This window comes from Emys orbicularis, chromosome 3 (genome assembly GCF_028017835.1).
Source record: "Emys orbicularis isolate rEmyOrb1 chromosome 3, rEmyOrb1.hap1, whole genome shotgun sequence".
Classification (NCBI taxonomy): Eukaryota; Metazoa; Chordata; order Testudines; family Emydidae; genus Emys; species Emys orbicularis.
The window spans coordinates 7804170-7831239 of record NC_088685.1 but is presented as its reverse complement, the minus strand read 5'-3'; the positions used below and the strand labels follow the sequence as shown (position 1 = coordinate 7831239).

The 27070-nt window shown below is 44.2% G+C and overlaps 1 protein-coding gene across 1 annotated transcript in view; it reads left to right on the top strand.

The window, feature by feature from the left end:
* Window positions 1–308: 308 nt before the first annotated feature.
* Window positions 309–27070, top strand: part of FBXO16 (F-box protein 16) — a 32410-nt gene continuing 5648 nt past the window's right edge. Inside the window, exons 1-6 of the mRNA XM_065402212.1 lie at window positions 309–404; window positions 2637–2672; window positions 9325–9531; window positions 10786–10950; window positions 12042–12274; window positions 18664–18769. Coding sequence (XP_065258284.1) covers window positions 309–404; window positions 2637–2672; window positions 9325–9531; window positions 10786–10950; window positions 12042–12274; window positions 18664–18769 — 843 coding nt within the window. The remainder of the gene's footprint in view (window positions 405–2636; window positions 2673–9324; window positions 9532–10785; window positions 10951–12041; window positions 12275–18663; window positions 18770–27070) is intronic.

The following is a 27070-nucleotide window of genomic DNA, read 5'->3' as shown; positions in this document are numbered from 1 at the left end:
GTCTTGATATTCTTTTGTGTATCTGTAAAGCTTATCATAAAAGCTTCTAAAACCATAGAATTGTCCTTTTCTATAAGAAATGTTAACTTTACTTTGCAGGATTCAAGTTTATGAGGAAGAGTTTTACTTGACTCATTGCTATGCCATGGCACTTCTACATTCCTTCTTGATTAAATTCATGGTTTTCACTAACATGTGCTTTAGCATCTGCAATGGGGCATCACAGAAATAATGCTGGTCTTTTATTCTAATTGTTGTAGCCTCGTCTGCAGAAGGATATCAGGGTGGCCTGCAATCTTGCATTCCTGATGGCATTTGCACCTCCCAAAAACATGGATGGCCCCAAACTGCAAACCAAGATGAGCACCTGGACACCTCTGAACCATCAGCTTATGAATGACAAGGTAAGTCCCATACAGCTGAGTCAGATATAAGCCAAATCCTGCTTCCCTTACTCATGTGAGGAGACTTTAATGCAAGTCAGTCAAGAATGATATAGTCCCATAGTTAGAATCCATCCTATTATTTAAAGGTAGATTTTTCTACTGCGGATGAGCCAAATCTTCAAGTCCTTTATCTCATGGAAGTCACTGGGAGTTTTGCCTGAGTAAGGAATCAGTAATAATTGTTTAAAGACTTGAGGATTTAGCCCAGTAATATTAATTTATGCTGTATTGTGCATAAACTTTCAAAATAGAATTCCCTGTGTCTTTTCTTCTATTTTCTTGCCACTTGGGTTACTTTAAAACTACAAATGTCTTTGAATTGTTTAATGTGCTGGACTGATATCCTTAGGGACTGAAGTCTTCAGTTGAGCCACAGAACAAGTACAGCACAGACAGGGCAGTGCAGGCTTCACCAAATGGTCAGTGTGCTTCATCTTGGACCAGAGAGGTTCGTGGTGCGTGGCCACTCTGCTGAGATTCCCGCCAAGGGTGCCAGATATGTTAGAAGTCTTAAGGAGGTGCCCAGTTTACGAGTAAAAATTTTTTCCCTAATTTCAAACCCTACCAGCTATAGCTGGGGCAAGTGCAGCTGGGCTTTCACACACATCATCACCAGTAATATTCTTTCATCAGAATTTAGTTAAGAATTCCCTTGATAACGTTCCAGAATATAATCTGCTTTCCCATACCTGTGCTGGTTCTGCAGGGCTGACAGGAGGAAAAATAGAAAAAATATATTTATGACCACTAAAACTAACAGATACTACTCTCAGTACACACAGGGAGCAGATCTGTCAAAAGAGAAAGTGCCATTTTTATGTAGTAATTTTTCTGATCTTCTGCACTTTTAAAAGGGATCAAAGTGAGAAGAGAAAGGAACTTCGAGTCCTGAGGGGCAGAGTAGAAGTCCTAATGATAGAATCATAGAAATGTGGGGCTGGAAGGAACCTCGAGAGGTAAAGTAGAAAGAACTTGGAGAAGAGAAAATAGATGCTTAGGATGGTGACTTGTAGTAAAGAAGGCAGTGAGGGACAGGAGTCGGAGAAGATCAGAGTAAAGATAAAGCAGAGTCTTGCAAAGCCTTGAAAGAGAGGACAAGAAGCTCAAACCTGATGTGGAAGAGGAGGAGAAGCCAGGGGACAATTATACTGATTTCTGGTAATTTGTTTCCAGATGCCTGGAGTAAGCAGAGCTTCTTGGCAGAATTGGCTCAGCTGTATTCCTAAGAGTACTGAAAGCAAACACGGTATCTTTCTTTGATCAGAGGCCATTAACATTGCTTTCAGCTATGAAATAACTCCCCTGTTTCACTTAAATTTTCCAAACCAAAACTTAGATCTTTGATTATATATCATTTTCTTGTGGCAAATGTTTTCAAAGTTGAGCCAATAAAAGGCTTACTAGAGGGCCTCTTATTTTGCCAAGTGCCTCGTGCAAATAAAACAAAACAAATAATAACTGGAAACATGCAAAGAAAAGAAATGTCATGTTTCCACCCCTGCTGAGAGAGTCAGAGTTAGGGTTGACAGTTGGCCTGTACCAAATGTCAGCACTGATATTGTCTTTCTCTGCAGGAGTCTTTCTTGCTGGCTGCCAAAACAACATGTTTGGAGTTTGCAATGATGAATAATATTTTCCTAGTTATGGTTAGTAACTGTTTCAATGTGCACTTGTGAGTTGAGTGAATGAGCGTCTCCCCTTTGATCCTTATGACAGAATAGCTACTGTATTCTGTACTTCCCAGTGCACTCTCCTGAGTGATGAAGGCAAGAGTCTGATGCTTTCAGTCTGTGTCCTAGTGGATAAATGCCCACATCACAAAACCACCACTACACTTGGCACTAATTGTGCCTCTGAGTGGTAGTCTCTTCAGACAGGAGCTTCTCGGGAGCGCTGTATTCACTAAAAAAAACAAGCCCTAATATGAATAAAGGGTATAACTGTCAAATGAACCCTTTAAGGCCCTGATCAATGTGAATGGAATAGGTGGACCCATGTGGATCCTATTGACTTCTGTGGACTCCATATCAGTGTAAGAATTTCCCTGCAAGGACCAGATGGCGGTATCGAGGACTCATGTTTTACAGGATATGTAGATTCTTTTTCAAGCTGGAGTTTTTTCCCTGAGACATACTGAATCACCTCTATGTGTTCTATTTTATTTGTTTCTATGTTTTTTTTTTTAAACAGGTATTTGAAGAAAGAAGAGCCTTGCTTGGAAAATGGGTGAGGTTTTCTCTTTAAATGTATGTGTTGGTTTCAGAACTAATGAAGAGATGACTGGGATGTGAATTTTAAACACATTTCACTTTTCAAACAATGAGACTAATTTTCAGGGTATAAGTGTCAGAAATGGACAGAGTGTACTGTTGAACCTCAGGTGAAACATAAAGCGGCTAATTCATTCCTGGCATAACTTCGGAGGGGTCATGAATTTGAGAAATCTGGCCTGGTATTTAGAATGATTTGTAATGGGATGGGAAGCCCAAAGAAAAGTTTATGAAGAAGTCTTCAGCAAAGATGTTTGATGTTTAAGGCTGCGAGTTTCACGGAAGTCATGGATTCTGTGACTTTCTATGACCTCCGTGACTTCTGCAGCAGCCAGTACGCCTGGCTCAGGGGCAGCTCAGGCAGTCCCTGTGCCAGTCGCACCAGCTTCTGCTGGGGCAGTCTCGGGCCACCGTGCCCTTATCCCCCACCAGCAGCAGAGTTTGGGTGTGGGAAGTGGCAGGGGGTTGGGACACGGGATGGGGTGAGGCGGGCTCTGGGTGGCGCTTACCTGGGGGGGCTCCCCGGAAGCGGCAACATCCCCCTTGCTCAGCTTGTAGGTGGAGGCATGGTCAGGTGGCTTTGCGTGCTGCCTCCGCCTGCAGGCACCGCCTCCACAGCTCCCATTGGCCATGGTTCCCGTGTTTACTTTTATTTTTGTTTACTGTCCATGACCTGTCCATGACTTTTACTAAAAGTACCTGTGATTAAAACGTAGCCTTACTGATGTTTAGATAGTGCTATAAAAGGCCAGGAAGGCTTTTTAACACTGGAAATAGATAGATAATAAGTGTGATTTATCCATGATAGTTATATGGCCATGTTACCTGAGTACCTCTCAGTCTTTTAGTGTTATCTTCACAAGATGCTGGTGAGGCAGGGTAGTGCTATGATCCCCATTTTATAGATGTGGAACTGAGGCACAGAGAGACTAAATGAGTTTCCCAAGGTCACACAGAGTCTGTAGCAGAGAAGGTAACTGAACCCGACTCTCCCCAAGTCCCACACTAGCACTCTAACCACTAGAGAACCCTTTCTGTCCTGTAAGGGAAAATCAAATGAATGGAACAGTTTTGGAAGAGCACCTGTAACATTCATCCTGTGCCAGATGAACAGAAATAAACACACAAGAAAGAAGCATTCAGTGAGAATGAATTCAGCTATGTATATTTGTCATCTTCAATGGTAACTGCATGGCTGAGCTGCATTCAACACTTTTTCAAAATGTAGCCAGAAGAATAGGTGTCGGGTATGTGGCCCCATAGATATACAAGTCAAATAGAAGTATAAAAATGATGATGCTTATCTCCACTGTGTTGTGATCCCCAATTCTAGCATAATAGCACTGTTTGAGTAGTGTAGCTATATAAGTCTAAAAGGTCACAGGTGTTAAAAACTTTTGTGAATAAACTGGTCTGTTAAGGACAAATATTTTGTATTTAAGTTCATTGTGACTGTTCACAATTACAGGAAACGTGCCTTGTGTAGCTATTTGGCACATGTATGTTTAGATAATAAAGAATGTACACCAGTTTCAGGAAATAAAATAATTAAGTTCTGATTGTACAAAAATACTTGTTTGCACCAGAGCTCAACAACTGCCAAACACAAAAATTGAATTTTGAAAATTGCAGTTTCTATTTTAAAATGTTCCCAGAAAATCTGAAAGGAAAAATACAAACGGTTTAGCACGTATGTTACTAGCCACGGGCTGTAAAAGTTGAAAAACTAAAGCCCCCTTCTCCCAAAATGCAATGCAATCTTCTGAAAGGTTAAGGATCTGACACTGCAAATGATACATTAGTAACTTTGCTTATGTGCTTAGTTCCTTTGGTCTTGATTCTGCACTGCCTTGCACCTTTCAACAATATTTACATCTGTGAAAAGTGAGTGTAAAACACAAAAACGTAGGCCACCCCCTGCTCTGCTCATGGCATAAGGACATGTGGGAGGCATGGCTGGAGCACTTTGGGTTTGGGAGGAGACATGGCCAGAATGCACTGGGCTCTGATTATTCCATGCTGCTGGACAGCTCCATGGGAAGTATGGATAGCATAGCAATAGTCCCCAGCCACCTCCAGAATTCAAAAAGCCACTTTTGTCCCCCTCTCAAGGTAGGTTTACACTGCAATTAAAAGCAAATATCTCCAATGCCGGTGATGGGAGAGTAGATGGGGAGGGTTCTGAATTACCAAAAAAGGATTCTCTGTAGTGTCAGGCTGGTGGGTCTTGCCCACATGCTCAGGGTCTAACTGATCGCCATATTTGGGGTTGGGAAGGAATTTTCCCCCAGGTCAGATTGGCAGAGACCCCGGGTTTTATCTGCAGCATGAGGCACAGGTCACTTGCAGGTTCAAACTAGTGTAAATGGTATATTCTGTGTAACTTGAAGTCTTTAAATCATGATTTAAGTACTTCAGTAACTCAGCCAGAGGTTAGGGGTCTATTACAGGAGTGGGCGGGTGAGGTTCTGTGGCCTGCAATGTGCAGTTTAGACTAGATGATCATGATGGTCCCTTCTGGCCTTACAGTCTATGAGTCTTTACAGTGGGGTTGAGTGGGGGTGATTGGCACAGGAGATGAGAGAGTTTGTCTCTGCTAGAATGTGACACAGTGGCTGCAGAATCCAGTCCTAGGTTTGAGTGCCTGGATGCATGTGATTCTAACTCAGTGATACTCAGACCTCAGTGGTTCAGGAACGAAATTAGCAATCAGCATTACCCAAAAAAGCCGCAGTAGTGTGAATTTATTGTTTCATTTACACACACACACACACACGCTCATAGATATATAATTATTCTCACCATAGGCTCCGACTCTGTGGGTGCTCCGTGGCTGGAGCACCCACGGGAAAAAAGAGCACCCACAGGGAAAAATTAGTGGGTGCTCTGCACCCACTGGCAACCAAGCTCCCCTCACTCCCTGCCCCACCTTCTTCTCCTCCTCTTCCCCCTCGTATGAGCGCGCCATGTCTGTGCTCCTCCGCCTACCTCCCAGCGTTTCCTGCCCGGCCGCTGCCAAACATCTATATGGCAATGTTAGCACGCTCCAGGAGGGAGGGGGAGGAGCAGGAACATGGCTTGCTCAGGGGAGGAGACGGGGAAGAGGCGGGGCCGGGGCGGGTATTTGGGGAAGGAGTTGGAATATTGGCAGGGAAGGGGCAGAGTTCGGGCGGGGACTTTGGGGAAGGGGTGGGAAGAGGCGGGGCAGGGGCGGGGCTGGGAGCAGATGGGGAGTTGAGCACCCATGGGAAAGAGGTGAAGTCGGTGCCTATGATTCTCACAGCAAAATGACTGACCAAGTATTCTACAACTGGTTAATAACATAGTAAAAACATCCTGATTGGTTACTGACTTAGATTGATTAATAATTAAATCACACAATGTTTTACTATCATGTGCAGCAAAGAGCCGCAGGAGGTGCATTAAAGAGCCACTTGTGGCTCCCGAGCCTCAGTCTATGGCCTGGTCCACACTAACCCCCCACTTCGAACTAAGGTACGCAAATTCAGCTATTCGAAGTACCTTAGTCCGAACTTACCGCGGGTCCAGACGCGGCAGGCAGGCTCCCCCGTCGATGCCGCGTACTCCTCTCGCCGAGCTGGAGTACCGGCGTCGACGGCGAGCACTTCCGGGATCGATCCGGGATCGATTTATCGCGTCTAGACAAGACGCGATAAATCGATCCCAGAAGATCGATTGCCTGCTGCCGAACCAGGAAGTAAGTGTAGACCTGCCCTATGTATCACTGTTCTAACGCCTGTGAGCTAGTATGACGTGCATGCGATCATGTCTGCCTCTAATGGTTAGCCTGAGGAACTGTAACAGCTTGCTACTTGAAAGGAGCTCTCCTTCAGCTCAAGTGGTAGAGAGAGGGAGACCCTTCTGTTTCGGTCCTGAAGGTCCTCCTTGGTGCTATCGCTATTGACGTGCTGTGGTATTGTATATGTGCAGAATTACAGACAGAGAGCCGTACGTTCACTAGTGCAACATCCAAAATAATTTTAGATCACATAGTCCTTGTGGAGTCCTTGTTCTCGTGCTTGGAAGAAGACACAAAAAAGGGGGAAATATTTAGCATTAGAGCAATAGAGAAGGTGCAGCACCTTGCAAAGACTAATCCAGTTAAACTGGTTGGATTAATGTAATCAAATGCAAGAGGAGGAGCTGTGACGGAAGGTAAACAAGGGTAAGGATTGTGTCATTCTTATATGGTTAATACTGAAAAAAGAGACAAATTATGCATGCTTAACTGCTTTGCTGCTGCTGAATATATCACCTTGGAAAAGAAGCTGTGTGCTTCCTGTGCTGCTGACCATATTGCATTAATTTCAGGAGAGTGTCCATTTAAAATGCAAGTACAGAAGTCTGCTGGCAAATCCATCAACAAAGCAGTTAGGACAACTGGGGATACTGAAGTTATACTTTATTCCAAAATTATGAGAGAACGTAAAGAGTGAATTAGGAGCAAACTTCCTGATCCATTAAAGAATGAGCTAAATTTGTTCCAATCACTTCAAACCAAGCTGCTGGTGTGGAAGACAGTAAACTAGTTAGCTCTTTGTCTTTATTTATATTGAATAGAAAATTGGGAATTGTCATTGACTGACAGTTTTATCATGTCATGTTTTTATAGGAGCAACATGTTTTTATAGGAGCAAATTGTGAGGTGCCTCTTCAGTTTTTACTTAGTACTCTGGCAAAATCTCACTAGAGTTAAAGGTAATATGCAAAGGGGGGGAAATGGGTTGGTTACCTGCTTTGCTTCTTTATGATGAATAAAAAAGCTTTAAAGTTTGGGAACTTTTTCTGCTTGTTTCGTACCTTATTTTGGAGCTGTCAGGAATGCCAGTTCTGTCCTTTTCTGGTTCTGCGGGAGGACTTGTTGGAGATCTTAGAGAGGTGTTTGTGAGAAGGAGTAGGCTGATTGAATCTTTAACAAAGGCATCTTTTCTGATTCTCACATAAGTGAATTAAATAAATTTTAAAAACAATCAAACAACAGTTTTAAACAGTCTGAAAATAAATTGTTTTCCTTCTAAATTAATCAGGTTTCATCTGCATGTGTCTCTATTATCATAATCCCACCAGTTCTCCGGGTATCCATAGAATCTTCCAAGAAAAACAGGGTAGAATTTCTAATATAAAAATCCAGCTGAAAAAAACCAGTAAGTTAAGTCTTTCTTATCCATCACAAGGGAACAAACCTATTATTTATTTCCTTGAGATCACCTTTAAGTGAGAACTTCAAATTCCCATTGAAGTTAAGTAAAGCAAGTAAAGACCTCAGGATTTGGCCAATAGAGAATATGTCCTCAGTGCTGGAAAAGTTTAAGAACATAATAGGGCAAGCAGCACCCCAAAGACAACTCAGAAAGCTTCATTCTCAGTGAGCTGATTTGGAGAACAGGTAGGAGTCCGGTGGCACCTTAAAAACTAACAGATTTATTTGGGCATAAGCTTTCGTGGGTAAAAATCCTCACTTCTTCAGATGCATGGAGAACAGGTGTTATTTCTGCTGATAGGGAACAGGATTGAGTAGTAATCAGTTTAAAATCTGGTAAGAAGCATTTCAGCCCTAGAATACCATCTTTAAATACTGCATTTCTAATTATTAGAAGCTCCCATGGGATTCCCATTGGTCCCAACTGTTTGTGGAATGGTCTTCTTACATGTTTTCTAACTTTTGGCACTTTTTGCTGTCCTTTTGTATGGGACAGGGCTGACCTTGAATTTTCTGACATGAAGTGCAAGGATTGCCTGTGACTGAGTCATTCCCAGCAGGAAGTTCCTGCTATGCTCTCCCTTTCCATCTTTTACTGCTTACAAAAAGAAAAACCTACTTCATGGCTGTCGCTGTACTAACCCTGTCTACACGTCCCTAGCCCAGCTCTGCTTATGGACTGTCTCACTTTACTGCTCTCTGTACCAATGAATTTGTGATAGATTGATTACCTAAATGTGCTTGTCTTCCCACAGGTAAGGCCAGAACTTTTTAACCCTCTCCGTACACATCTGTCACAGGCATGTTGTCTTGGAGGTGCTAAGGAGAGGCAGGCTGGAGGTTAGGGTCTTAGCTGGAGATGTGGGTTCAAGTCCCTGCTCCCTCACAGAATTTCTATGTGACCTTATTTAGGCCACTGATTTCAGTGGAAGTTAGGAGCCTGAATACCTTTGAGGATCTGGGCCTTAGTCTCTCTATGCTTCAGTTCCCCTTAGGTAAAATGGGCATAATAGTATTTTTCTACTGCACAGAGGTGTCCTGTGGCTTTAAACACTATATACATGAATGTTTTTACTTCCGTGAATAGTTCAATGGAAGTCAACACCCAGGACTACTGTTGGGAATAAAGAGCCTTACACACACAAGTATTTCCAGATTTGTGCCCTGTAAGATGGATCTTTAAAGATGTTAAGTCACATGTTGCATGCATTTGCAGTTTCTTTTCATTTAGCCTTTACATTTGTCTGTGATTTCCACATCCTTTGCCCTGGAATGATTCACCAGAAGCGATGGCATATGTACTTGCGTTTACCTTGCCTTGAATATTAATCTTATTTTTAAAAAGCTGTATCTCTGGTGCCACAAAACCTGCATTTCCCTTTTTCAGTTTGACAAGTGGACAGATGGTCAGAGGCGAAGGATCCTGATAGATTTGTTGGAACGCTGCTCCCTGGCGCAGCAGAAATTCTGTTCTAAGCAGTTGCAGGAACGAGTTCCAGTTGAAGCCCTGGATTTCAGCACAAAGCTTCCCAGAGTGTTGTCTTTATACATTTTTTCTTTCCTGGACCCCAGGAGTCTCTGTCGATGTGCACAGGTAAAAAGCAGCACGTATCTGGAACGTAAAAGCTACTTTCAAGTTAGTTGAGACTTGAGAGGACCTGTAAGGAAGCACCTGATTTTTACAATATACTTGTGCCAGTGGCCTTCATAACAGTGCAAGAGACTCTTTATAAATGCCAATGTAGAGGGAATTATTTGGCCATATAATCTAGTGCACAGAATTGTTGCAAGATCATGGAGGAATGGGCTAGATGATCTCTATTTCAATGATTCTAGGATTTAAGACAGTGTAAACATTGTGGCCAAGATTTTCAAAAGTGACTAGTGATTTTTGGGTGCCTCCATTTTCAGGAGCCCAACTTGTGACACCTTAAAGGGCTGATTTTTCCAAAGGTGAGGGCTTGGCACTCTCTGAAAATCAAACCCTTTAAGGCATCTGAAGTTGGGCATCCAAAATAAATAGCTGCTTTTGAAAATCTTGCCCTCTTGTCTTGTCTTGTCTTATCTTGCTTTAAAAATCTTTTGAAATGCATGTATTGTGCTGTGTGCTGGCTTCAGGGAAGCAGAAATGCTCAAAGTGGAGCTTCTGAATAAGACGCTCAGTGCCAGGAGGATGATAGTTTTGGAAACGACTTACCCAGAAAGGAAGGCCTCAGCAGTGTCAGTAGTGTCACTAATGAGTAAGTAAGTTAATGGTGCATTTAGCCTTAGGCTTGAAGATATGCCATGTGCAAAGTAAATGCCTGGGAAAGTATATAGCAGCACACAGCCCTGGTGAAAAACCTTCAAAACTGGCCAGTCCAACTTGGGGGTCTTGTTTTTTTAAGATAGAAAATACTGAAGGATTTGTTCAGGCTGGAGTCTGTTCATGTGGTGGCAACGCAGGGATGTTTCCTTGGGCAAATTGGTTTCTTCCCTCCTGGCCTGTAATCTCTGAGGGTCACCCCGGTGCAGAGGGCCAGCTGGTGCAAGGCCTCTGCCCCATGTAAATGCCACTTACACCCCACTAACGAGGCCCATGTGTCTCATGCGCGCCTCAGCATGCATCAGGCACATGGGCCATACCAGTGGGGCTTAAGTGGGATTTAAGAAGTGTCTGGGGCTGGCCTTCTGCATAGGGGTGAATTACACCCCCAGTAAGCAGTCCCTGCCCATTTAAATTAAATGCATTGCTGGGTTCCAAGACCTGTGATCTACTCTTGCAAGTGGTTGACATGGTGGGGCTCGCAGTCTGCTTGATGTTACATGAGAGTGTAAGCTGAAATAGTTACGCCTTTGGCATTCACAGGTGAGCTGGCACTGGAAGTACTTGACGGAGCTGGATCAGCTCTGGATGCTTAAGTGCCTGCGTTTTGGCTGGTACATCAACTTCTCTCCGACCCCCTTTGAGCAGGGAATCTGGAAGAAACACTACATTGAGATGGTGAAGGAGCTTCATGTGACAAGGCCCAAGGTATCTCTGTCGCTCTGGAACACGTGGAATGGAAGCAGAGAATATCTGAGGCCAGGTCTACACTACCGCGGTAGTTCGACGGCTGGCAATCGAACTTCCGGGTTCGATTTATCGCGTCTGGTCTGGACGCGATAAATCGATCCCGGAAGTGCTCGCCGTCGACTGCGGTACTCCAGCTCGGCGAGAGGAGTACCGCGGAGTCGACGGGGAGCCTGCCTGCCGCGTGTGGACCGCGTCTGAACCGCGGTAAGTTCGAACTAAGGTATGTCGACTTCAGCTACGTTATTCACGTAGCTGAAGTTGTGTACCTTAGTTCGAATTTGGGGGTTAGTGTAGACCAGGCCTAAGCGTCAGGGTTGCTTCTTTTGGTTTGCCTCTCACTGGACAGTATCACACTTGTCAAACCAAAAGAGGATTCACTACTTAAAATTACTGCTTGGTGCTCGATATCATTCCTTACCATGCAATATGCTGCTTCACTCTCTCATCCTCATGGGGAGTCGAGTCAAGCTCTTACTAGCAAGGAGGGAAGATTGGTCCCATTGACTCCCATCCCCAATGCCTCCCCCTGTTCCCCCCACCTGCCCTTTGGGGTAATGTTGTGAAGATTCACCCTCCTGCATTTTGGGCCCTGTGCCCCTCCCCCCAATACACTCCTCCCCTTCCCCGCCTTGATTTGGGTCTCCCCACAGCAGAGGGAGAGAGAAGAGATCCCAGCATCATCCCCGCCCCCATCAGCTAAGCTCTGGGGAGGGGGGCAGTGATTTGAATTACATTCCTTCCAACACTTTATAGGAGACTGGGGTGGGGGAAAAACAAAATGCCTGTACGTTGGCCTGCTCTTTGGGTGTGGAGATGGTGACTCTCTCTCTCTCTCTCTCTCTCTGTCTCCAGATGCCACATGTCATTAGATACCATTAGACAGCACCCTCGTATCCCTCCCCCAAAGCTGGCAGATCTGTCAGCTGGGAGGCCGTGCATTCCCCGATAGTAATTTCTTTATTTTGAGATTCATTACTAACGATGCCCAATGGGTGGGAATGTGGCTGGGTGCTGAGGTTTATTTCCCCCATCCGTCTCTCTCCCATTAGACCCCTCCGAAAGATGAATTTGTGGTCATCGATGTCCAACCAATAGCAAGAGATGTCCCAGAGACAAAACTATCCCTTTCCTCGGTTCTCCAATCAGCATCTGTGATAGGAAAGAGGACAGACAAGGAGAAAAAAGAGCTCCCACCATGGCGGTCCTCGGATAAACATCCCACTGACATTGTCCGATTCAACTACCTAGACAACTACGATCCGATCGAGCAAGTGAGGCAGGCGTAAGACGCTCCCGTCCTTCCTTTCTGCATTTTCTGTGGCATGGTAAAGGTAGCTGGCACTAGTAGGAAGAAGGAGGCTATTGGTGTCTGCTCAGGGGCATTTCTGAATAACGCAGCAAGGTTTAAGGGATTGTGCAGCTCTCACTAACAGAGAAAAATAAACATACTGCTGGGAAGCTAATAAACACATTATCGATGTGGGACCGTGATGGCTCAAAAGAGATTTACATGCATATACACCGCTACCTCGATATAACGCGACCCGATATAACACGAATTTGGATATAACGCGGTAAAGCAGTGCTCCGGGGGGGGGCTGCACACTCCAGTGGATCAAAGCAAGTTCAATATAACGCGGTTTCACCTATAACGTGGTAAGATTTTTTTGGCTCCCGAGGACAGCGTTATATCGAGGTAGAGGTGTATCTAAAAAAGAACGACTAGCACCTGCAGTTACACTGTCTAGGATAGACTTACAGGAGCAATGAGTCCTCATGCTTCAGGGCGTTATCTGGTCACCTGCTGGGGTCAGAAAGACACTTTCCCCCATGGTGTAATAACTCACAGCAAAGCGCATTAGGGCAGTTTCATGGTTTCTTCTGACACATCTAGCAGTGGCTATTATTGGAGAAAGAATAATGGCTCAGCTGGACCATTGGACTGTCCTTGTGCAACAGTGCCTGGGAAAAGAGGCTCAAGAGTGTCTTGAATCCCACCCCCAGCTATGCATCTGGGGAGAAATTCCTCCTTCTGCAGTGGGCCAACAAAAGTCCGGTAAACCAGGTAAGTCCCAATTAAACCCTCAAAGTTCATTGACCTTGTGTTGGCCCTCTGCAGTGGTGAATTTCACCCTAGGTGCATAGCCACTGTGAGTTTCAGTCCTACCTAGTACCCGTATGGGCTAATGCTAATGTACGTGCCTTGGTTCTTTTTGAAAATAGTTATGCTGGATGGACCCATCCTGGACATTTCAGAAATTCCCCATCTCCTAGTGAAATCCTATTATGGATCATTATCTTTAATCCGCATCACCTCGTCCTAGGGTTTAACATTGCTTCAAAGAGCTTTCTGCGTTCAATTTCACCCTCTTTCTTTAGCACCTTTCAAAAGCTCAGTCCCATCCTTCGTGGGCCTGGTCCACACTAACCCCCCACTTCGGACTAAGGTACGCAAATTCAGCTACGTTAATAACGTAGCTGAATTCGAAGTACCTTAGTCCGAACTTACCGCGGGTCCAGACGCGGCAGGCAGGCTCCCCCGTCGATGCCGCGTACTCCTCTCGCCGAGCTGGAGTACCGGCGTCGACGGCGAGCACTTCGGGGATCGATCCGGGATCGATTTATCGCGTCTAGACAAGACGCGATAAATCGATCCCAGAAGATCGATTGCCTGCTGCCGAACCAGGAAGTAAGTGTAGACGTACCCTTGGTAGAATTGATTGAAGACTTTATTAACCTCCTTTAACTGAGATACTTGTCCTTACAGATGGGTATTATTATTTTTTATTTGTAGTAGTAAATATTTATACTATGGTAGGATTTACACTATTCAGTCTGGATCAGGACCATGTTATACTAGGTGCAGTGCAAAATCAAGAGACAGTCTTGCTTTGAAGGGTTTACAATCTAAAGACACAATGAGGCTAAGGGATGTGTCTACAACATTCAAACAGATGGAGCAGGTTCTGAGTCGCTAATGGTGCAATAAGTATAGGGAGTATTTATTCCTCCTGGACAGGGTTTGAACCTGTGAACCATTTGTGCTACCATGTGTGCTGTTTCGTGTGTAATGTTCTACCAAGCCCAGCTGTAATTACCAGGGATTATTTCAAGGAGAGAAATGAATTCCATGAGCTTTGCTTGTTTATCAAAGATCTCCCTTTAATATCACTTAAGCTGTAAGTTATTTTTACCATAATGCCTGTTCTGGTTACGCAGTAGCACAGGTGTGCTGGTTTAGGTATCAATGTGACTTTTTGCTTGGGTAACCCATAGTTAGGTATTTCTTTTCCTTGGATCGATCACTGTCAGAATCCACTGCTGCAGACCCTTCTCTGAGCTACTCACCCTCAGGCTGTATATCGTGACCACCATCCTTTAGGCTCAGGAAGACTGGCTGAGACTATGTTGTGCAATTCTGTTCCCTGATCAGTCAAGGAAATTATTGTGGAAGCAAACCAGGCCCTCCTGCAGGGTCGAAGTTGCTTATTATTATTTACTGTTTGTATTAGCATAGCCCTGGGCATGGACCAGGACCCCACTGCACCAGACACTGTACAAACACAGAACAAAAAATCAGTTCCCGCCCCCAAAGCGCTTGCAATGTAAGTACAAGGACAACAGATGGATACAGACTTCGTACCTAGCTTCTTATCACTCAAGGCCAATTGTCCTAGGAAGTGACACACCAGCACCAGGTACTGTCACTGGGTAAAGCCTCTGTTTTTAACTTCCATGTGGTCATGTCAGCAGCACGCAACTGTCATTCGTCAGCAGCGTGGTTTGGTCCTGAAAGGCAGGGTGTAGGGGGCAGGTGCTGTGGGGGAGGTCTAAGTCACATCTGCATGTGAATGAAGCCCTTGCTCTGTCCCCATGTAACTTCTCTCTGTTTTCACATATGATTATGGTTAATATTGCTCCATAAGTGTGCATGCTGTCGCATAGTAAGAGAGCAAACTAAGAGAGAAGTCTCAAACTTCCAGGCTGTTTTATGCATTGATCTGGCCTCCTGCCTTTTTAAGATTTAAGAAAAGAAAATGTTTCTAGTCTTTACAGTTTGAAAAAAAAACTTTCTAACCATGACCCGATTCTGTGCTGTCCTCCTGAATCCGCAGACAGGTTGAAACAAAAGTTCTTGAGAGACGTGGGAACTACTCCCATTCATCATCATAGGGGGGGTTAATTCAGCAACCTGTTGCCATTTAAATGGTAACATTGTAACCAATTTCACTGTGACTCTTTGTAGCAGAAACATTCAACTAATACACTCCTTCCCCATCAGTGTCCCGGAGGGCACAGCTATTAATGATGGAGTCCTGCCAGGCTTCCATTTCTCCACTCGATTCTCAGTCACTGGGCCCAGCTAAGGCAGTGGGAAGAAACAAGCTGCTTTCTGGGGGGCCCTTCTTGCTGTCTGCTCAGGAGGGCACAAATCTGTATAAAAACAAATGGACTGATGGGGGTCACTGGTTGGAGTGCAATCATAGACAGGGCTTAAAGGGGCTTCATGAAAGAGAGGGGTGATAGAACTTTGAGCACGTTAAATGAGAGGCATTGGGACATGTGGGGTGGGGTGGAAGATGGCGCAAAGTCAGGCGGGAATGAAGGAGACAGAGGGAGAAGTGAAGAAGAGTGGGAAGAGAGACAAAAGGATGGCAGGAGTTGAGTTATGGATTGCCTGGAAGGTATTATCAAAACTCCTTGGTGGAGTTATAGCTGTGATTTATACTGTTGCTTATCTGTCTGTGTAATCTGTCATCATCATGATATCTCTCAGGTATTCTTTCTATGTCTTGTTTTCTACCTGAACCTTCCTGGTAGTCTTTCACTTAGGTACAAACGAGGGCAGATATTAGTGAGAGTGGTTTTGTCTATTCTAGGGCATAAAGCAATGTTGCAAAGATGAAATGATACATTTTCATAGGAGACTTTTCATAGTAGCAAGCTGTCCAACATCTCTCTGACTCCATTCTGACTGGGAAGGAACAGGAGAGTTTCTTTAATCCATTTGCACAGTTCTGCTGGAAGGCATCTGGTGTTGTGCAGCTTGTTGCCAATAAATCAACAGTTTTCTCTCCCATTTTATCATGGATAAAGAATTCTGCTTCCAGTGCAGTGTTGGAATCCTGCCAGGTCTGTGGCCCAGTGACTCAGGAAGGAGACCTGCTACTTCTCATGATGGCATGTCAGCTGAAATGAAGGCTGGCCCCCTCATTCTGGCCTCTGGAAGCCAACACTAACTCAGATAATTTGTGGACACAGGCAGGCTCTAAAAACAATTGCATATTGTGCCGGAGCGTTTAACCAATAAGAAAATAATTACTTGAAGTAATTGTTCTGTCAACAGCCTAGGCCCAGCTTCTTACAGAACAGGGATCGCTCTCGTGTGAAGGGAACTCCATTGCACTAGACCTATTAATTGTGACATCACACCCTGTCACTCAGATCTCTCTACAGCTAGCCCAGCACTCATCATGTGTCATGGCTGTGCAAATTAAACCATCTGTTAGAGATAGGCAGATGGATAAACTCTGAGTAGAAGACTGGGCTGTCACTGTTTCATTTCTTCATAAATCCTTTTATTTTTTAATAATGTATTTTAAATTAATAGGCTCATATGGGTGCTGTCACTACCCTCTACTGGATGGAATCAGAACTGCCCAACCATGTTTCATAGGCTCAATACTTTTAACAGCTAGTTAAGCTTCTTCTTTGGCTCAAGTGGTAGGAGCCTGTGCTTTTGGACCAGGAGAACCTGAACAACAGAACACTGAAAGCTGACCAAATTCTTCACAATGAATAATGTATTAGATGGATTTTACCTCTTGGCTGTCCTTAAATTGTCTGCAAACTGTTTGATTTTCTTAATTTGTTATTTAAAGTCATGTGCCTAATAAATTCTGTGAATGGTTCTTGGTCTTCAGATTGTCTGTGAGCAGTTCCTTGTGAATATGCAATATCTGAACTGTGTTAGTTGGTTTTGAAGGATATGCAAGTCACATGATGGATGAGTGCAACTCTTAAAATCAGAGGGGTAGCCGTGTTAGTCTGAATCTGTAAAAAGCAACAGAGGGTCCTGTGGCACCTTTAAGACTAACAGAAGTATTGGGAGCATAAGCTTTCGTGGGTAAGAACCTCACTTCTTCAGATGCATCTGAAGAAGTGAGGTTCTTACCCACGAAAGCTTATGCTCCCAATACTTCTGTTAGTCTTAAAGGTGCCACAGGACCCTCTGTTACTCCTAAAATCAGATTTCTGGCATGAAGTCATATGATTTTGAATTCAAAATGTTCCTTTTAGGCTTTTATTTGTTTGTAAGATGAGATATGATGGTGATGTGTGTGGTATAAGGATCTGGACAGAATAGGAAAGTATAGCCTTAAAATTTGCTGTTTCTGGGGAAAATTCTGCCTGTGAAATTATTCACTAGACTACTTGCAGAGACTGAACATAAAAGGAGAATCAATGTAGTCAAAGCAAATTTGCTGAATAACCCACATGAACATTTGCAGAAAATTGTTTGCAGTATTCATGTGACTCTAGTTGTGTCCTTGCTGTTGGTGTGAAGTTCCAAGTGGTCATGGGGTACAGCATACTGACTGCTCTGAAGTCCTAGGAAACTAGGTTTGGTACAATCATGTAGGGAAATTTTCTGTCGACCAGATTCAGTATTCCTTCATCCAGGTTCCAGAGTGTAGGAAATTCCCATCCTGCCAATTGATTATATTAGCTTTTATAACAGCTCCATATAGACACACACAGAAGAAGATTTATCTGGTTGTATAAACAATGACTCATAGGAGAGTCTGGCAGACTAGGGCCTCGTCTATACTACAAGCTACATTGGCTTAACTAAAGGTGTGTTCTCAAATCAATTTAGTTAAACTGGTGCACACCCCAGGTGAACATTTATTTATACTGATTTAGTCGACTCATGCTAACTTGATATAAGCCAGGTTTAAATTGATTTTGAGTGTTCATGCAGGGGTTTGCATCAGTTTAACCTAATCAGTGTGAAAACACACCTTTAGTTAAATCAGTACAGCTTGGAACGTAGACAAGGGCTAGAAGCCAGCTTAGTTTTATGGGGCTGGTTCTCCACCCCCTTGCCAGTATATTTGGCACCCACTTTGCACAGGTGTATGTCACTACATCAGGTCTGTGTAGTTAAGATGGCTTGTACATTAAATGTGTGCAGTATCAGAGCCCACATTTCAAAAGCATCTTTGTTTTTGCCTTCTGGTAAATGACTGACTCTTCATTTCACACACAGAGATGCAGGGAGAGAGGTGTGATCTATACATTACAGTACAATACAACTGTATTTTGTATCTTTAATACAAACGTGTTAAATGTGTTAAATGTGTCCCAAAATGCTTTAAAGAGTTACATTATAGTAATGGAAGAGAGCAGCTTACAGGTTTAGATAGGGCAAAGGAGAAAACAGGAAAGTAGATGAGCCACAGAGATACAGGAAGGCTGTTACAGATGACGAGAGCTGCAGAGAAGAGCGCTCTCAAGCCTACATTGCATGAGAAGGGATTGGGGAGACAGATGATATTGCTAGCAAAGGAAGCCTGAACTAGATCTGGGTTATCTCTCAAGTTTTCTTTGTATTTCGGTAGGGATTCCTCCTCTTCTCAGTTAACACTATTCCTTTCCACTTTGCAGTAGAAAGAAAGGAGGAGGACTTACCCCAGACCTCAGCCGGCAAGCAGTTGAGAAAAAAAGGAAACCGAGCTGTGCATCTTATAAGCTTCGGAAAGCAAAATCACTGGCAAGTATCTCTAGACCCTGACTTTATCAACACAGGTCCTAAGTCCTGTTGGCATCACAGAGACTTGGTGAGATAATACGCATGACTGGAATATTGGTATAGAAGGATACAGCTTGCTCAGGAAAGACAGGCAGGGAAAAAAGGGAGGAGGTGTTGCCTGATATATTAAAAATGTATACACTTGGACTGAGGTTAGATGGGAATAGGAGACAGACTTATTGAAAGTCTCTGGGTAAGGATAAAAGGGGTAAAAGCCAAGGGTGGTGTCGTGGTAGGGGGTCTACTACAGACCACCTAACCAAGAAGAAGAGGTGGATGAGGGTTTTTTAAACAACTATCAAAATCATCCAAAGCACAGGACTTGGTGGTGATGGGGGGACTTCAACTACCCAGACATCTGTTGGGAAAATAACACAGCAGGGCACAGATTGTCCAACAAGTTCTTGGAATGTATTGGAGACAATTTTTTATTTCAGAAGGTGGAGAAAGCTACTAGGGGAGAGGCTGTTCTAGATTTGATTTTGACAAATAGGAAGGAATTGGTTGAGAATTTGAAAGTGGAAGGCAGCTTAGGTGAAAGTGATCATGAAATGGTCGAGTTCATGATTCTAAGGAATGGTAGGAGGGAGAACAGCACAATAAAGACAATGGATTTCAAGAAGGCAGACTTTAGCAAACTCAGGGAGTTGGTAGGTAAGATCCCATGAGAAGCAAGTCTAAGGAGAAAAACAATTGAAGACAATTGGCAGTTTTTCAAAGAGACATTATTAAGGGCACAAGAGCAAACTATCCCACTGTGTAGGAAAGATAGGAAGTATGGTACGAGACCACCCTGGCTTAACCAAGAGATGTTAAATGATCTAAAAATCAGAAAAAGAGTCCTACAAAAAGTGGAAACTAGGTCAAATTACAAAGGATGAATATAAACAACTAACACAAGTATGTAGGGACAAAATTAGAAAGGCCAAGGCACAAAACAAGATCAAACTATCTAGAGACATAAAGGGTAACAAGAAAACATTCTACAAATACATTAGAAGCAAGAGGAAGACCACGGACAGGGTAGGCCCATTACTCAATGAGGGGCTAGGGGGGAAACAATAACAGAAAATGTGGAAATGGCAGAAGTGCTTAACGACTTCTTTGTTTTGGTTTTCACCAAGAAGGTTGGTGGTGATTGGACATCTGACATAGTGAATGCCAGTGATAATAAGGTAGGATCAGAGGCTAAAATAGGGAAAGAACAAGTTAAAAATTGCTTAGATAAGTTAGATGTCTTCAAGTCACCAGGGCCTGATGAAATGCATCCTAGAATACTGAAGGAGCTGACTGAGGAGATATCTGAGCCATTAGCAATTATCTTTGAAAAGTCATGGAAGACGGGAGAGATTCCAGAAGACTGGAAAAGGGCAAATATAGTGCCCATCTATAAAAAGGGAAATAAGGACAACCTGGGGAATTACAGACCAGACAGCTTAATTTCTGTACCCCAAAAGATAATGGAGCAAATAATTAAGCAATCAATTTGCAAACATCTATAAGATAATAAGGTGATAAATAACAGTATGGATTTCTTCAGAACAAATCATGTCAAACCAACCTGATAGCTTTCTTTGACAGGGTAACAAGCCTTGTGGATGGGCGGAAGAAGTAGGCGTGGTATATCTTGACTTTAGTAAAGCTTTTGATACTATCTCGTATGATCTTCTCATAAACAAACTAGGGAAATGCAACCTAGATGGAGCTACTATAAGGTGGGTGCATAACTGGTTGGAAAACTATTCCCAGAGAGTAGTTATCAGTGGTTCACAGTCATGCTGGAAGGGCATAATGAGTGGGGTCCCGCATGGATCAGTTCTGGGTCTGGTTCTGTTCAATATCTTCATCCATGATTTAGATAATGGCATAGAGAGTATACTTATAAAGTTTGCAGATGATACCAGGCTGGGAGGGGTTGCAAGTGCTTTGTAGGATAGGATTAACGTTCAAAATGATCTGGACAAACTGGAGAAATGGTCTGAAGTAAATAGGATGAAATGCAATAAGGACAAATGCAAAATACTCCACTTAGGAAGGAACAATCAGTTGCACACATACAAAATGGGAAATGACTGCCTAGGAAGGAGTACTGTGGAAAGGGATCTAAGGGTCATAGTGGATCACAAGCTAAATATGATTCAACAGTGTAACACTGTAGGAAAAAAAGCAAACATCTTTCTGGGATGTATTAGCAGGAGTATTGTAAGCAAGACATGAGAAGTAATTCTTTCGCTCTGCTCTGCGCTGACTAGGCCTCAGCAGGAGTATTGTGTCCAGTTCTGGGTGCCACATTTCAGGAAAGATGTGGACAAATTGGAGAAAGTCCAGAGAAGAGCAACAAAAATGATTAAAGGTCTACAACACATGACCTATGAGGGAAGATTGAAAAAATTGGTTTTGTTTCATCTAGAGAAGAGAAGACAGAGAGGGGACATGATAAAAGTTTTCAAGTACATAAAAAGTTGTTATGAGGAGGAGGGAGAAAAATTGTTCTCCTTAACCTCTGAGGACAGGATAAGAAGCAATGGGCTTAAATTGCAGCAAGGGAGGTTTCGGTTGGACATTAGGAAAAATTTCCTAACTGTCAGGGTGACTAAGCACTGGAATAAATAGCCTAGGGAGGCTGTGGAATCTCCATCATTGGAGATTTTTAAGAGCAGGTTAGACAAACACCTGACAGGGATGGTCTAGATAATATTTAGTCCTGCCATGAGTGCAGGGGACTGGACTAGATGACCTCTCGAGGTCCCTTCCAGTCCCATGATTCTATGATTCTAAGCCTATTACACCAGGAATATGTTTGGCTCAAAGCATTTATAGAACCATAGATATCACTGGTGCCTTGATTCACAAATAGACCTGATCAGATTTTGCTAACTGTAAACTTTTAAAACTGCGATTTTCTTCCTTTCTCGTAACTTACATTTTAAATCCCAGTTCCAGGGCTGTCTAGGAGGAGCCATTCTACTATTAGGAATGATTTCTTCCATTAACGCATTGTAATTAGGTATAAAGCAGAACCGCTTTAGGAGAAAACTTGCTGATGTGGGGCCAGATTTATGATTATTAATTATTATTTGTCTTTCAGCAATGCCTATAGACCTTGACTAGCTCAGGACCCCATTGTGCCAGGCATTGTACAAACATATACTAAATGACAGTCCCTGCTCTGAAATGCTTAGAGCAGAGAAGCTTGATGGCTGCTCCAGCATGACTGCGTTGGCCAGGGGGAGAAGGTGCAGGGAACATCTTTCTTCCCTTAGCAGTTCTGTGCGGGCAGCTGTGCTGCCTGGGCCTGATTCTCCTCTCACTTACACCAGCCAGACTCCCTTATAATCCAGAGGTCACTGGAGTCACACTGGTGTGAGAAGACAAGGTAGGCTCCCTGAGTGCAAAAGGGGGTGGCCAGTGTAACACACAGGGCTGTGTGTTAAGTGTCCTCCTGTGTGCCTGACCCACGGAGGGTGCAAGTAAAGCCGGGCTCTTTCTCTCGAGCTGTAGAGACTCATGCTGCTAGCTTTGAAGGTCCCCATTTCCGTCACCAGTGTGATAAGATGCTGGCTGTCACATCAGCTGCACTCAGTGTTCCTGAGGGGCAAGGTCCTGTGCTCCAGCAAGTGGCATCAAGTCTGTGCTGCGGGGGGAGGGGATGCAAATGCTACACCTGTTCTAGTTTAGCAATTCCCACGGGGAGGATGCTCCCCCATTCTCTAGAGGCATCATATCAATTCATGCCCTGCGAAGAGCCCCCAGGGAAGCCAGTGGGAGTTTCCTCCTGTGAATCGAGGGTTCCAAATCTGTTGGTCTCCTTGAGTCTCCTCCCGACAGTCAGATCTATTCCCTTTGTCGAGGAGCTGGTGCAAGAGGCTCGCATGCTGAGCTACTCCCGATTTGCACTAGTGTACGTGGGAGGAGAATGAGGCTGCTGCTGTCTGTTCTCATCTCTGTCACTGAGTAGCTGTGTCCCCCTCAGGCAGCTCACTTCCCTGGGATTCAGCTTCCCCAGGTGTAAAATGGGGATTAATATACCTATCTCCCAGAGGCGCTGGGAAGCTTAATCCCTCCATAGTGCTGAGCGGGTTATAACTACCAAGAAAGAATTCGTGCTTGTAAAGCACTTTGAGGCTTTGGGAGGAAAAGTGCTAGGTAAGTATAAAGCATTATTCTTAAACATACCACTCAGGACATGTTTAAATAAAACAGTTCAAAACAGAGTCCTTCAATAGCTAAGCAGCTGCTGTTTCCTCAGGTTTCAGTCTCATTTCTTTGGATCCAGTCCTGCTCTCCGAAGAACCTAACTAGAGTAGATCACACATCAGTGGCAAAACTCTGAGGCCCAAATTCTCAAAGGTATTAAGGCCCCTAACTCCCTCTGAAATCAATGGAAGTTAGGTACCTAAATACCTTTGAGGATCTGGGCCTGACTCACTTCAGTGGGAACGGGAGGTAATTCGCTATGTATAGATATTGATATTTTTATCTGCTCTTCAGTTAGTTCCTGTAATACCCCGTATCCAGACATTCAGGCTGTCCACACAGCGCACCGTACAGTGGCACAGGGGAGTGTTTTTTCACACCCCGGCCCGACAAAAGTGGTAGTGTAGACAGTCTTAGTTTCTGCACTTTATAAATACTGGATCAGTTTTCTCAAGATTCTGGTATCTTTTCCTAAAGCATTCTCTTGCACTTGCAACTTTCCATCAGCACTGTCTGATGTCTGTGCTTTATACTTTGTGCTATTGCATTTTGTCAGAGTGAGCAGCCCTTAGCACCACTAGCTGTTAATACTGAGGATTCACTGTGCTCACGTCCCAGTTTATAAAATAGGACAGCCTCAGATGAAAGCCATACCAGAAAGTCAGGCTTCCGGAAAGCATCCTAGAGATAATCTTTTGTAGATATGGGCCACAAATAGCTGCTGGAATAAGCAGATTCTGATGAGCATTTTTTTTGTTTTACCAACTTGGAAGAATGATTCCCAAGTAATGAGAGCCGGAGAACCCATATGTCCCAACCTACACAGGAGATTAACTGTAAGATCACTAAGGCTGACAGGCATTTATTATTCTTGTGCAGGTTATTTTCCTAGCTCAGTTATGTCCTTTATTGTACTGGTGCCTCATACAGTTGCTGTAGTTAAAGTCTGTCAGCCTTTGTCATAGAAATGCCATTTTCCAGGGCTTTATAACACAGCCTCGAGAGTTCCATTGCAGCATGGCCATGATTTTACCTGTGTTTTATTTTTGGACCGGTTACAGAATCAGTGACGTGGTGGGCAAATATCTGAACCAACTTGAGGGTTTTTTGGGAAGGCTTTGAGCTCCTGCCATGACATAGTCCCCATGGGATGTTCTCCATTCCTGAGGGTGGCCCTAGTCTGCACCCCTGAGTCTGGGAGGCACAAGCCCCGAGCCCATCCACCAGCACAGGGATGAAATTCTCCCCAGTAGTGTCAATGGGAGTTTTTGATACCAACATCAGCAGCAGCAGGATAGGGGGTGGGGAACGTGCACACACATCACCTGAGGTGGGCTGATTGCAGCTTAGAGGACCTAAGGTTATATCTACAGCTGGCAGCTACCAGAGATCTTCCTTTAGGTCAAGCAAAATGTTCACAAAGACATCTTGAGCAAACAGAATTCTTGTAAGGACTGAATCTACCCTACAACCATCTGTTTTACCAGCCTCTGGACTGGAATAGGATTTGACTCTCTATGGTCCTTATGCAGGGATCTGTGGCCACTAGAGGTCCTCTGGCCATCCACTGACTCCCTCTGCACCCCTGGTCTGCTCCCAGGTCCTTCCTCTACCCTGGCCTATAAGGAGCTGGTACAAAACTCTATTGTGCTGAGCCCAGCAGATGCAGAATTCCCAAACACTTTCTACAGCTGCCATCATGGTAACATCTGAGTGCCTCACAAACATTAATGAGTTTATCCTCCCAACAATCCTATGACTACTTGCTTCACTACAACACTAGCCATCCGCCTCTTGTACAACTGCAAAAGTACTGCTGTGTTGAGAGTCTGCCACAGCCCCTGTACACAGGGTTAGTATCATCTCTAGTCTCTCTGCTTCAGTTTCCCAATGTGTAAAATTGGGATAATATTACACTACCTCACAGGGGTGTGTGAGTTTTCATCAGTTAATGATTGTAAAGCAGCTCCTGAAGATGCTATAGAAATGCCAACTATTACTATTAAATATGATAGTTGTTGTTTGTAAAAACTCTTGGAAGATGAAAAGCACCATCTAGACCAGGGGGCTGTTCAGCACAGCATTACTGTATTGTAACTCTGTTGAAATCAGTGAAGTCATGCAGTGGTGAATCAGGCCTTGCAAGCATTATCGATATGTAAATACATTACAGCAATCGGGGGAGATGGGAATTTACACCAGACTAAATCAGTAATAACTCTAGTGAAGTCAATGGAGTTACATCAGTGTAAAGAGATCAGAATAAGGCTCCATATCTTTTTGTTCTGATTCTATCAAAGGCACTGGCACATTCTCTCAAAGGCACATGTTAAGAACTGAGGGTAGCCCTTATAGATTGTGTTAGATGTTCTGGGACCTTTAGATCAAAAATGTACTGTTTACTTCTCGGGGAATTCTGCACCAAAAAATTAAAAATTCTGCGCACAATATTTTAAAATTCTGCATATTTTATTTGTCAAAATAGCACAAAATAATCATGCCGGTTTCAATTATTTTGGTAATTTATTTCAAAATACCTGTCAGCAAGTATGTCTGTAACAATAGAGACAACATAAAAGATTCAGGAAATGTTTTTTGACAAATAGATTCCTTACTAGGCATATTAATACAGAACTTTGAGTAATAATATGTTTAAACTACAATGCAGAAACATATTTCCTGCACCCCTCAGAAACAGTGCAAAGGCTTGGGCGAGTCGGGGTAATGGAGGAGCTGAGGGAGAGGGAAGTAATTGCTGGGAAGGAGTCTGGGAGTGAACTGTGGAGCGTTGTTGGGTGTGGGTGGGAGAAGTATGGAACAGTTTTTGGGGGGAGGGGGAGGGATGGTTAGGGAGTTGGGGAGCCTCCCCCAGGGAGACCATGGCTGCCCCTAACCTCTCCCATTCAGTCAGGTACATCTGCCCATGTCCCCATGTGTCCTTGCATCCCCACTCTCCATTCAGCCAGGCATAGCTGCACATGTCCCCATGTGGCCCTGCACCCTCACTCAGCGAGGCATAGCTGCCAATGTCTTCATGTATTCCTGCACTCCCAAGTCCCATTCAGCCAGGCATAGCTGCCCCTGTCCCCATGTGTCCCTGCATACCCACTCAGCCACCCCCATTCCCCCCCCATTCTCATGTGTCCCTGCTCTCCCTCTTCCCCCCCGTCCCCATGTGGCCTTGCATCCCCACTCCCCATTCAGTCCCTGGCTCAATGTTGTCACCCCACTAGCTTCTGTGCCCTTGTCCCAGTCTGTCCCCTACACTAGCCCTTCTGAACCCCAGTCTGTGTGACCCCCCCAGCAGCCTGTTTTGCCCCACTCTGTTCATCCCCCCATATCCCGTGCCTCTTCACCTGGGCCCATGGGCAGAACGCTGTGAGGAAGGCAGCCTCTACCCCTCCCTCTCTGCGGCTGCCCTCGCTTCTGGAACCACATCAGCCCCTGGTGCAAAAGGTGTAATTGCAGCATGACCCCTCTTGCAGCTTCCCTTTGCCTCCCTGTCAGAATCAATTATTCTGCGGAGGGGAGGAATCTGTGGGGGCATTAATTGTGCACTTGCGCGATGGTGCAGAATTCTCCCAGGAGTAACGTTTTGGTATTCTTGAGTCCTGGACATTCCCCAGTTTCAGTCACCAACCCACTCTTCCTCTTTCACATTATCCCAGTCTATAATCCTGCTAGCCATTGCTGATTATGACACTGTGATGATAATGGTGTATTTTCCTTAGGCTGATGAAAGTGACAAAATTATTTATATAACCAAGTAGAAAATATCAAAAAATAATTTCTGTTTATTGTAAAGATCATCATCATGTTCCTGTTACGCCTCTGGCGTTTAGGGCAGTGACGAAGCTCCTCCACTCCTGTCTGTTTCTGGCAAGTCTTTCAGTGGTTCCCCAGCTGTGCCCCAGGATTTTCAGCTCAGCTTCCACAGCTCTTTGGCATGTTGTTTTCAGGTGGCCTCGTTTTCGCTTGCCTTCAGGTGTCCATCTTATTGCTACTCTGGTGATGGAATCAGTTTCCATACGAAGCACATGACCGATCCATCTCCAATGCCTCCTG